The sequence below is a fragment of the Castanea sativa genome, chromosome 11 (assembly GCF_040712315.1).
Source record: "Castanea sativa cultivar Marrone di Chiusa Pesio chromosome 11, ASM4071231v1".
NCBI lineage: Eukaryota > Viridiplantae > Streptophyta > Magnoliopsida > Fagales > Fagaceae > Castanea > Castanea sativa.
The window spans coordinates 38,630,328-38,642,256 of record NC_134023.1 but is presented as its reverse complement, the minus strand read 5'-3'; the positions used below and the strand labels follow the sequence as shown (position 1 = coordinate 38,642,256).

General features: G+C 34.5%; 1 protein-coding gene across 1 annotated transcript; it reads left to right on the top strand.

Annotated features, from left to right (window-relative positions):
* The first annotated feature begins 8,544 nt into the window (after window positions 1-8,544).
* On the top strand, window positions 8,545-11,377 carry LOC142615359 (pentatricopeptide repeat-containing protein At5g04780, mitochondrial). The gene is given in 2 exon segments (XM_075788109.1): window positions 8,545-8,793; window positions 8,795-11,377. Coding segments are annotated over 2 exon segments (1,995 nt in total). The 5' UTR covers window positions 8,545-8,670; the 3' UTR covers window positions 10,667-11,377.
* Window positions 11,378-11,929: the final 552 nt, after the last annotated feature.

The following is an 11,929-nucleotide window of genomic DNA, read 5'->3' as shown; positions in this document are numbered from 1 at the left end:
AGGATCTAGATCAAGATTTTGACAACCATGGTTTTCTTATATTTTGATTTATGCCAAGAATTAAACAAGATTCAAATTCTCCTTTTCACTTATTATAAAAATTGAATTTATATATTATGTCATAATTCTTGAGTATCAATGAGTGTATGCTTTGTGGTTTTCAATTCTATATATCTTGCATGGAGAATTTAAAGTTCTAGGTTATTTTAAATGTGGAGAAGAAATCTAATACATCACACCATCAATTTTGGAGAAGGTTTGGTAAGCACTTTGGTATAGTTTGGTTCCAACTTCCAACTCTTTGTTTGGATGTCAAAAATATACTAGAAAAAGAAATTAACCAAGTTATTTTATTTTATTTTTTAATTTTTAGTTTTTGTTTTGCTATTTAATTAACATTGTATGTTTTAATTAAACCAACCACCACACGTTACAAACTTAGGTGGTATATAATTGCTATGGGGAAAATGGGCATTTGCCCCCCATTTATAAATTATGCAGCAAAATGCCTTTATTTTGAAACTATTTAGCAAAATGTCCTTGTTTTTTAAACTCAATTTTAACAAAATCGAGTTATAAGTGGAACTCGACATCTAATGTCGAGTTTTATGCATATTTTTCAACTTAAATTTTTTTGAAAATTTAAATGGAACTCAATATTAGCAAATGTTGAGTTCCACCAAAAAATATACATAAAACTCGATATTACACATAACTCGATTTTGTTAAATCGAATTTAAAAAATAAGGGCATTTTACTAAATAGTTTCAAAATAGAGACATTTTGCTGTATAGTTTGTAAGTTAGGGGTAAATGCCCATTTCCCTGTAATTGCCACATCGATAATTGGAAGGCTTAAACAAAAGATCACATTAATAAAAGTACTAAAATTACTCCAAACTAATAATGTATATTTTACATATTAGTGTTTTTTATTTTATTTTATTTAGTCATACTCTTGTTTTAACTTCTTAATTTTTCAGCAATCAAACTAGGTTTTAGTGCTTTACCGACGATACTGCATGATTGCATTACTAATTTTAGAAGTCCAATCTGAGATTTGGTTTAATTGGTTAATTGAAGATACATAAGCATCTTCAGATATATATATTTTAATTAATTTTAAAAATATAGGGTGTGGATTCCTCCACAAGTGGATTTTGGAATGGGTTGGGCGGTTCCACCGTTCCACTACTTGGATTCTAAAGTCGAAAGGGAAAAAGGCAAAATGATGAAGACCAATGCAAAAAAAAGAAAAAAAAAAAAGAAAAAAAGAAAAGAAAAAAAGGATTCAACGATACGATAATTGCTTCTAATGCTTTACTTAATTATTTCTTGCTTTCATTTTCTTCCCTTTAATACATAATTTTAGCCTTTTAGGAATTATTCGGATAATAGATAATATTCCTTAGATCAATGGATTCTTTCTTAAAGTAACAATGTCAATATTTGTTTCATCCTTTTTTGCCTCACCTGGCCTAGGAAAAGAATATCGTTTCACATGTAAGATCATTGTATGGGCGGCGTTTTGATTCCTGAGCCCAAGAGGTAGAAGCATTCAGGCCCAATGAGCTTAACACAATGAATTTGTAGAGAGTAGGCTTAAAAACTAGGCTTCAATGGATCAAGTAACACGCACAATAGATTAAAGATAATAAGAAAGCAAAGAAAGACAAACTCTTGTGCAAAGAAATCCTTCCTCGGCGAAGTTCGAGGAGAATGGTTCTTAAATATAATTCTTTTAGACTTAAATACAATTTCAATTCTTGTTGCTATAATGTTTTTTTTTTTTTTTTACAGATTTCCCGATCCCCTCTCCCTGGAAGGTCTCAAACATTATATAGCTCCCTTTAGATAATTTTGGCCATCCATTTTGTTGATTGCCTAGGTTACTACTTGAGTGCTTGTCTCATCAGACACCTTCCTAAATCCCTTGTGAGTTGCGGTGACTAAGGTAGCACTGTTTATGGATCTTCTCCACATAAATGCAGGCAGGAGGTTTGGAAAGATGCATTAAATGTGGTGGCAACCACCGTCCCTTCAGTCAGTGCTAACCCCTTTTCCAAAACTCTTTCTCTTCAGCATGACCTTCTCTAGTAATATGCCATTGACGTGACCTTGCTGTCTGAGGGTGTGATCTCCTCGAAACTGCAGTGGTCTCCTCGCCTCAAGCATGACACGTGGCAATGTAACCTTATCAAATTTCTATCCCCACAATTATTATTATTATTATTATTATTACCAAACCATTTAAGAACAATTTAAATTTTATTAAAAAAATACTTCTTTTTTTGTTTGTTAATTTAGTTAAAGAACATATTGAGGGTGGTTTTGGAAGCATGTGGCCTAAAAGTTCAAGCCCAAAAGAACGTGCAATTGATGGAGCGTTCGCTTGAAGTTGTTTGGCCATGGGTGGGTGGGTTTAGCCATGATCAATGGTTATGGCAGCATGGTGCTTTTTAGGGTTTCAAAATTTGTGTATAGCTTCTTTATATATTTTTTAATAAAATATTTTTCTTTTTTAAAAATTTTTTTTTTTTAGCTTGGTTGAAAATTTGGGTGAGTTGATGGTGGAGAATATTATTTTAGGGGAAAAAAGTTAGGTTATACGGTGTTTGAGTTTTTTTGTGTGTGATATGTTTGGTTATTGAGTAAATGTGGAAAAATTAGGGGTGTCCAACCTAGATTTGCACCTGACTAATTTGCTCAACTTGTGGGTATTCGAGTAAAACATTGCGATATGTAAATGCTGGATTGGTTGATTGCAAGTCTTGTGACCAAATCCTAACGATCTCAGATTAAGTAGATAGTTTTTTGTTTAGAACTTGATGAAATCGACCTATTTGAATCTACATGTGCTATGTTGGGCTTTCACCATATGCTACCTTTCTTCCTTGGAGTTTCATCATTAGTTGCTCGAGCATTGCTTTAGAGATCCGAACAGATCTCTACCAAATTTAGCTGACATAAAAAAATCTTAAACGTAGGAGAGCTAAAGCGATTTGGACCCGATTCAACCATTTGATTTTCCTAGCTATCATAGTGGTCAACAACTCATTTTATCACAATCGACAACAAGTTCACCTTTCTCAAACCTGTTGTCAACGTGTCAGTTGTTGGGTTGATGCCAAACTTGAGTTGAATCAATGCATGGACATCGTAAGAAAAAAATTGTGGGATTTGAATATTGGGATTTGGGTAAGAAATGACGTTATCAAGGTACGTTAGTAAAAGGAAACTGAACATTAAAATTGTCTAAAAAAAAAAAAAAAAAATTAATTGAAAAAATTAAAAACTCTTGACTTAATTTGAAATAGAAGAATAACTATAAAGTATAGTTTTTCTTTTTAACTTCTTCATAGTAATAATAAAAAAAAGCAATATCTACAAGTGCTATGTTGGGCTTTCACCGTGTGATACCTTTCTTCCTTGGAGCTTCATCATTAGTTGCTCGAGCATTGCTTTAGAGATCCGAAGAGATCTCCACCAAATTTGGCTGACATTACAAATTCTTGAACATAGGAGAGCTAAAGTTATTTGGACCCAATTCATCCATCTAATTTCCCTAGCTACCATAGCAGTTAACAACTCATTTTGTCACAATCAACAATAAGTTCACCTTTCTCAAATCTATTGTCAACGAGTCAGTTGTTGGGTTGACACTAAACTTGAGTTAAATCAATGCATGGACACCGCAAGAAAAAAAACAAAGGAATTTGAATGTGGGGATTCAAGTAAGAAACGACGTTATCAAGATATGTTAGTAGAAAGAAACTGAACATTGAAATAGTCTAAAAATAATAAAATTTTAATTAAAAAAATAAAAAACTCTTGACTTAATTTGAAATAGAAGTATAACTATAACATATATTTTTTCTTTTTAACTTCTTCATAGTAATAAAAAGAAAAAAAAAAGCAATATCTAGATGGACAATACATTCTATAAGGATTAGAAGGGCTTTTTTTTTTGGGCCATTAAAAGAGGGAATAGAAAAAACTTTGAATTTCCCAAGTGCTTTTTTTATTTTCTTTTCCTGCTGTCGTAGGGTTTCCATTTGAGCTATCGTCAGGCAAGTGAAGACAACTGTGTGGTACCTAACAAAGTGGTCTAATCATCAACCAACCCCAGAACTTGTTTGATACTTTCACACTATAGTTTGCCGTCCATCTGAGTTGACCTTTCAATAATGGCTATGAAAACTACATCCCCAAAAGGAAGGTATTAAAAGGCGATGAGATGAGGAGGATGTCATGTTTTTGGAGTTGAATTGGGCATCTCTCAATATTTGGCTCTTTATTCCTACTTTCAGTTGGTTAAGATATGCTTAATCTTTCCGAAATGACCTTTTTCTTTCTAAAAAAAAAGAAAAAATAGTCAAACCAAAACTAAATTGTACTGATCATAATGCTAAAATTTGTATGTTTGTGAACTGCAAATCCTATGCCTCAATTTCTGTCCCTCCCTATGAAGCACGGGTGCGGCGTTTGGGCCGCCGCACCCGCGTCGGACGCGGCCGGACGCGGCGACGCGCAGGCGACGCCGCTGCCTGCGCGTCCGTGCCGCGTCCGGCAATAAAAAAACATTTTTTTCGGCGCGATTCGGCGCGATTCGCGCCGATTCGCGCCGATACGGCGCCGATTCGGGCCGACGCGCGCGAAATCGCGCCGATTCGGCCCGAATCGGTCGGTATCGGTGAAATCGGTCCGGCCGAAATCGGCCGATACCGGCGAAATCGGCCGATATCGGCCGAAATATGCCGATACCGGCCGAAATCTGCCGATATCGGCCGAAATCGGCCGATACCGGCCGAAATTCAAAAAAAAAAAATAACAACAACAACAACAGGTGCGTATGGCTGGAAAAAAAAAAAAAAGTGCAAACGCACCGTTTCGAAAAAAACCAAGACCCAACCCTCTCCCTCTTCATTTTTCTTGAGCCTCTCTCCCACTCTCTACCTTCACTCTTCAGCTAGGCTCTCTCCTATTCTCTGTATTCTAGTTATTATTTACCATTGCTCTTAAATTTGGTATATATTTATATAATGTAAAAAAAGTATGTTTAGCAATATATTAAAAATATAAATAAAAATATTTTTAATAATTTTTTAATCGCCGCACCCCGCCGCACCCGCACCCTACTTTTTCAAAAATTGCCGAGTCCCGCACCCGCTCCCGCACCCGCACCCGAATCCCGAAACGCACCCGTGCTTCATAGGTCCCTCCCATGCTCTCCTTTTTTTGTTTGTCATGTCAAGCTGACACTATATTCAATCACACAATTTGATTATCTCCCACTATGTGCATTTACATGTTCACTAAAATTTCAACTTATTTGGGTCATCTATATATGGGTTCCATGTCAATACATTTCTTGGACAGTGAATCACAAAACATTTCGACTGGTTGACAAATTGTAAGAGACTAACTAGGACTAAATATTTTAATCAAATTTATATTAAAAAAAAAAAAAAACCATTGATCAGTGATATATGATGACGAGTGCTTTTCTTTTTCATTTTAGTTGCTCCTGCAGATTGAAGTGGACCATGTGGTTCTCAAAGCTTCAATGGGGGCAAAGAATAAATAATGTTCAATATTCGGTCTATTTAGTCTTTTATTTATTTATTTATTTATGGCTGAATCGGTCTATTTAGTCATTGACCTATGTAAAAGACTTCGAGATATTCATATTCTACAAAAGTGTAGCTGACGAATTTAAACCTTACGATTTTTTTTTTCCTGATAAGGTCCATGTCAAATCAATCAATTAGAGCCATCATCATCTGATTTTTCTTTTTTATGATCTGACCTATCAAGTTGTTGGACCACGTCAAAATAGTTATCTTCTTGTGACCCTACTAAAATCATCCAAGTATCTCTGAGACTGTAACATGTACCACCTTTTTTTTTTTTACCTTAAAATAAAAATCACAAGTGCGGTTACTGCTTTTCATTCGTTTAAACCCTATTTATGAATAGCTATAAATCATTACACAATAATAAAATTTATTACTAGTTGAATCTATTATCTTAAACTCGCAATACATGAATCACGAGACTTTCTGTCATCGACCCGCCTCTACCGACTCTACCGAGTGGATAGACCTAAATGCTCATTAATCAATGAACTGTAGTCACTCCATGCGCAATGTGTTTGGAATGACTATCCTTAATAGTGATTGTCCGTGAAACATACAATGTTGACCTTACGGTTCGTTATTTGGATTGATTAAGAAATGAAATATATTGGTAGCCATTAATTAATCAATGAACGTGTATCAGGATGCATTTGGTTATCCTAAATAGTGTTTGTCCATATATTCAAAATAATAATAATTAGTGTTTGCCCAACGGCTCCAACCATACAATAATGATGGATGTACCATTTATCATTTTGGATTGATTAAGATAATAAAATATTTTAATATCATTATATAATTGAAGATTTTCAATAAAGGTCAACAAACCTTTTATTTTAAAATAGAAGCCATTATTTGTTAAATCCTTTAAAAATTTAGGTATGGTTGAACACAATATACAAGCAGGGTTGCAAATGAACCAAGCTATTTATGAACAGCTTGAGATTAGCTTAGGAAAAACTTGTTTATATTAGTTTGTTTAGAAAACAAACTAAGTGGTTCTCAAAAAAAAAAAAGAAAAAAAAGAAAAAAAAGAAAACAAACTAAGTTCAAGTTTTACGTTTAGGATCAATTATTAAACAAGTCAAACTCAAATATAATATTGTGTTCGTAAACAAACTCATGAACATAAGAGCTCAATTTAACTATATATAATATTATATTTTTATATTTGTATATGTCTATAAATATATTTATATAGACTTGAGATTAGATTGCATAAGTTTGTCGATAGGTTCATATGATATTAAATTATTATTTATAACTTATTAATGATATAAACTATTTATTTGTAGTAGAAAGTCATAGAAATATGAAAAGGTAAAACATTTTAATCATAGTTTCACAATATATAGGAAAATAATAAGTTAACCAAGTAACTTGTGAACAAGTTTGAGCTTGCTCGGCAAGAAAATGAGTCAAGCTTGAACATAAAATCTTGTATGGTAAAAAGCTCGAGCTCTGCTCATTTTTGAAAAAAAAAAAAATTAAATCGACAAGTTTAAACTTTAAGTAGTTGGCTCAACTCGGCTCGTTTATAGCCCTATATACTAGCCAGATAAGGTATAGACACACACACACACACACAATAACCTAATTGATTGGAAAAATTAAAAGGTTAAAAATTAAAGAAGTCATTTTGGTTTTTAGAGAATTCACATTGATTTGTGCAAAATTTTCTTTTTATTCCAGAAAAATAACTTATTTTTTCTATTTTAGCTAAAAAATTTCAAAATACTCACATTTGATTCTCTATTCTAAATGTCATTTCATTCAAATATTCTTTCTTTATTCATTGTTTTTACTATTTCCTCCACTTTTCAAAATATTCACACACTTTTTAAAAAATAAACAAAATAAGTACTTATAAAAAAAAATTGTTTGGGGAATGAACAATGTTCTCTAAATTTAAGGATTCATTGAAACAAAATGGTGTTTTTTTTGGGAGATGTGTAGGGAAGCCAATGTGTGGATTATTTTTGGATTCATTCCTTAAATTGGTCTCTTATCCTATTTTAGGGAGGTGGATGGGAACGCTCTTCGTCAAGAATGGAGCTAAAACTTGATTCAATGAAAATGAAGAAAAAAAAAAAAAGCCAACAATGAGATAGTGGGCAGAGAAACCAAATAGAGGAAGAAGTAAGAAAAAAGTAACATGTTTTGTGTCTTATTTATTATTATTATATTTTTTATTTGAGAAACTGCCTTATTTTTATTAGTTTTGAGTTGGTAATGTCTTTAGTTTGTTATGATTGATTTAAATAAGCTAGATTAGATTAGAAGTGTTTTATGACACAGATATAAAATCATTCCCGCAGTGCATGCGATTAAAAGGCTAATTAAATCCAAAATAAATATATCAAAAATAAAGATTTCATAAAATCTGTATTCCATTGATTTTCAATGAAACAAACATAGTCTTACTTGGAAACTTCATACCAAATGCATTATCGAGGTACAACTGATAGCTTAACGATAATGATATCTTTTGTGGTACCCTGTTTATGATATAAATTACAACTCTTTCCCTCGCCCACTATCTACCTATAAATATAAAATTACATTATCATTGCTTTTATCTTATTAAGCATGTTTCCACTAATCAAACAAAAATTCATGAATAAAAGATGGAAATTTTTTTTTTTAAGGAAGTATAACATGAAACCAAAATTAAAAATATTTTGTAAAGTACATAATAACACACTCGGAAACTCTTCTAAAGGAATGCATTCTAACTTGAGCCCAATTCTTAACCCCAATACGTTTGGGCTAGACCATAGCATGTGTACTTCTCCTAGGCCTTTGCATGACTGATCCCAAAATCATACTTGGTTAGGCCCAAAGGCTTAGACCTTAGCATCGTTTTTTGGTTTTTCAGCAACATATTCTCCTCTCTAGTCTCTAGTCTCTAGTCTCTAGTCTCTAGTCTCTAGTCTATACTGTACCGAACCCATTCTTAAGCCATTCATGATTCAACCAAATCCAATGTACAATCTTTATTTTCTAACATTACCTCTCCCATCTTGACCCAGATGGGAGAGGTGATACACTTGGACATTTCCTTTACATATATGTATGATGGTCTGGAATGGATTAATTACATGAACACAATGAGTTGGTCATGTCCATTTCAAAGGCTTGCACCAAGTTGTGAACAATAATATGAAAACTCTAATAAGATACACTAGACTATACTGTAGTTTTGATCCTCAATATAGACACTTTTCAGTATTAGCCAATGTGAAACCTCAGAGTCCAACACTAGAGGACCTTGTTCATGTGAGTGCAAGGGTTGCGCATGTTTCAAGTTTGCATGAAATGTTGCAGTTATTTGCAAGAACAAGAGTACCCATGAAAGGGAAGGCTTGCCATGCACAAGTAATTTGTGTTGGGTTGCAAGCAGACATTATAACAGCAAACATGCTTATTGCAATGTATGCTAAATGTGGTTTAGTTGACTGTGCTCGTAAAGTGTTTGATAAAATGCCAGAACGAAGCTTGGTTTCATGGAATACGATGATTGGGTCACTTGCACAGAATGGTGAGGAACAGGAAGCTCTTAGTCTTTTTGTTGAGATGCAAAGAGAAGGAAACTCATTTAGTGAATTCACCGTTTCTAGTGTTTTATGTGCCTGTGCTGCAAAATGTGCTATGTTTGAGTGTAAGCAGTTGCATGCTTTCGCTATAAAGGCTGCCATGGACTTTAATGTTTTTGTGGGAACTGCGTTGCTTGATGTTTATGCCAAGTGCAATTTGATAAAGGATGCAATCTGGGTTTTTGAGTGCATGCCAGAAAAGAGTGCTGTTACATGGAGTTCGATGGTGGCAGGTTATGTACAAAATGAGCTTTATGAGGAGGCTTTGGTCTTGTTTCGTAAAGCTCAAATGATGGGGTTGGAGCAGAACCAGTTTACAATTTCATCTATAATATGTGCTTGTGCAAGTCTGGCAGCTCTGATTGAAGGGAACCAGGTGCATGCTGTGTTATGTAAAACTGGACTTGGTTCCGATATATATGTTGCTTCCTCGCTTATTAACATGTATGCCAGATGTGGCTGCATTCAAGAAGCATACATTGTGTTTCAAGGTGTAGAAGAGAAGAGCATTGTTCTCTGGAACGCAGTGATTTCGGGGTTTGGTAGGCATGCTCACTCCCTAGAAGTGATGACTTTATTTGAGAAAATGCAGCAGACAGGTATTTGTCCAAATAAAGTAACCTATATTGCTGTGTTATCAGCATGTAGTCATATGGGTTTGGTTGAAAAAGGAAAGAAATATTTCGATCTTATGACAAGGGAGCACAGTTTGTCACCTGATGTCCTTCACTATTCATGTATGGTAGATATTTTTGGTCGAGCAGGGCAGATTCACGAAGCTTATAATTTGATAAAGAACATGCCATTTGATGCGACTGCTTCAATTTGGGGTTCACTTTTGTCTTCTTGTAGAGTCTACAGAAATCTTGAATTGGCTGAGGTTGCAGCTAAGCAATTATTTGAGCTGGAACCTCATAATGCAGGGAATCATGTTTTGCTTTCAAACATATACGCGGCAAATAAAAAGTGGGAAGAAGTGGCAAGAGCAAGGAAGCTTCTTAACGAAAGTGAGGTGAAGAAGGAGAGGGGTAAGAGTTGGATTGGAATCAAAGACAAGGTTCATTCATTTATGGTTGGAGAGAGAAACCATCCTAAAATTGCTGAGATTTACTCAAAGTTGGATAATTTAATCGAAGAGTTGGAGAAGCTAGATTACAAGGCTGAGACTGCACATGACCTACACTATGTGGAAGAGGGCAGAAAACAAGAACTCTTAAGGCACCATAGTGAGAAGCTTGCTCTTACTTTTGGTTTAATGTGCTTACCTTCAAATGTGCCTATCAGGATTATGAAGAATCTTAGGATCTGTGGGGATTGCCATTCTTTTATGAAGCTTACATCAAGTTTTACAGGGAGAGAGATTATTGTTCGGGATACAAATCGATTTCACCATTTTAAGAATGGTTACTGTTCTTGTGGAGACTTTTGGTGACAAGTTGGTTACCTTACCCTCTTGTGGTGTTGATCCGACTGACAATTTGCCGTGCTGATCAAACATGATCCGACTTGTGGTGTTGATCCGACTGATCAAACATGATGCCCATCCAAACATACCACTTGTGGGTTTAACACATTTGCCCTGCTGCATCTGGGTGTGTCCAAGTGTAATGACTATGAACCGATTCTCATGATATTAGAGAAGTTTTTGGTACATTACATGGAGGTTTGGTTTCCTCTATCATCCAAAAGATCAGTTTCAAGCAAGTAAAGAATTAGTGCTTGCAACTTAAAAGAGAAGGCAGGAGTGCAAAACTGGGGTGGCTTCAGTACCCTTAAAGTGCTATACAATTGCATAGCCTATGGCTATGTAGGTTCCAAATTTTGACTCTTCCCATTTCTTCTCGTTCTTTATTTGTTGATTTTTTGTTTTTCCAGTCTAGTTTATCATAACCTCAATGTGAGCTCTCTATCTATTTGGCTGGTATAGCAGCTTGAGAATTTGTCCCGTATCAAGAGGATTTAATAATGGCCCTAGAGAGGGACATTATTGGGAGAACCAGGGTTCAAATCCCCTCTCACCCATTGTTGTAACTATCAAATTTTCAAAATAAAAATGAAGATCATAATTTCCCTAGAGACACAACTTATTATCCTTTGCTTGAGTTGGCCAGTTCTTAATTTCTTGAGGCATAGACCTATTTCTTTTAAGGTCAACGGAATGTAGGAAAATGAATGTCTTCACCTCTTATTCCTTAAGGACCCAAGAGATTCGTGACTCTGCTCTGTTGTCAAATGATACACGTCTAGATTGTTTTTTCCTTACTTTAGTTGCCTACCAATTACATATTTTTATTTGTATTGCAACCTTATGTTTATATTTTGTTCTTGCGATCATTATAGTCTAAAGAAAATATATGGAATTGAAATGGTTCCTAAAAAATTGTTTTCTGTTTGTCAAAAAAAAAAAAGAAGGTATTTTTGGTTGGTTTCAGTAATTGTGTTTGTGTTCTCAGAACACTAGGGAAAACACTGGGGGAACAATTGTCTCATGAATGTCAAACTCTCTCTCTCTCTCTCTCAATTGCCTTTATAGACTAATGTTCATGCATTTGCCACTTATGGATCCGCTGGTGCCATTCACCAAAGTAAGCCCTTTTTTTCTACCTCTATTTTTCCCTTTGATTTGTTGAATTATGTCCCAATTGGTATTTTGTGCATGTTGGCATTAGCCATTTTTTTGTCTAGAAAAAATGAA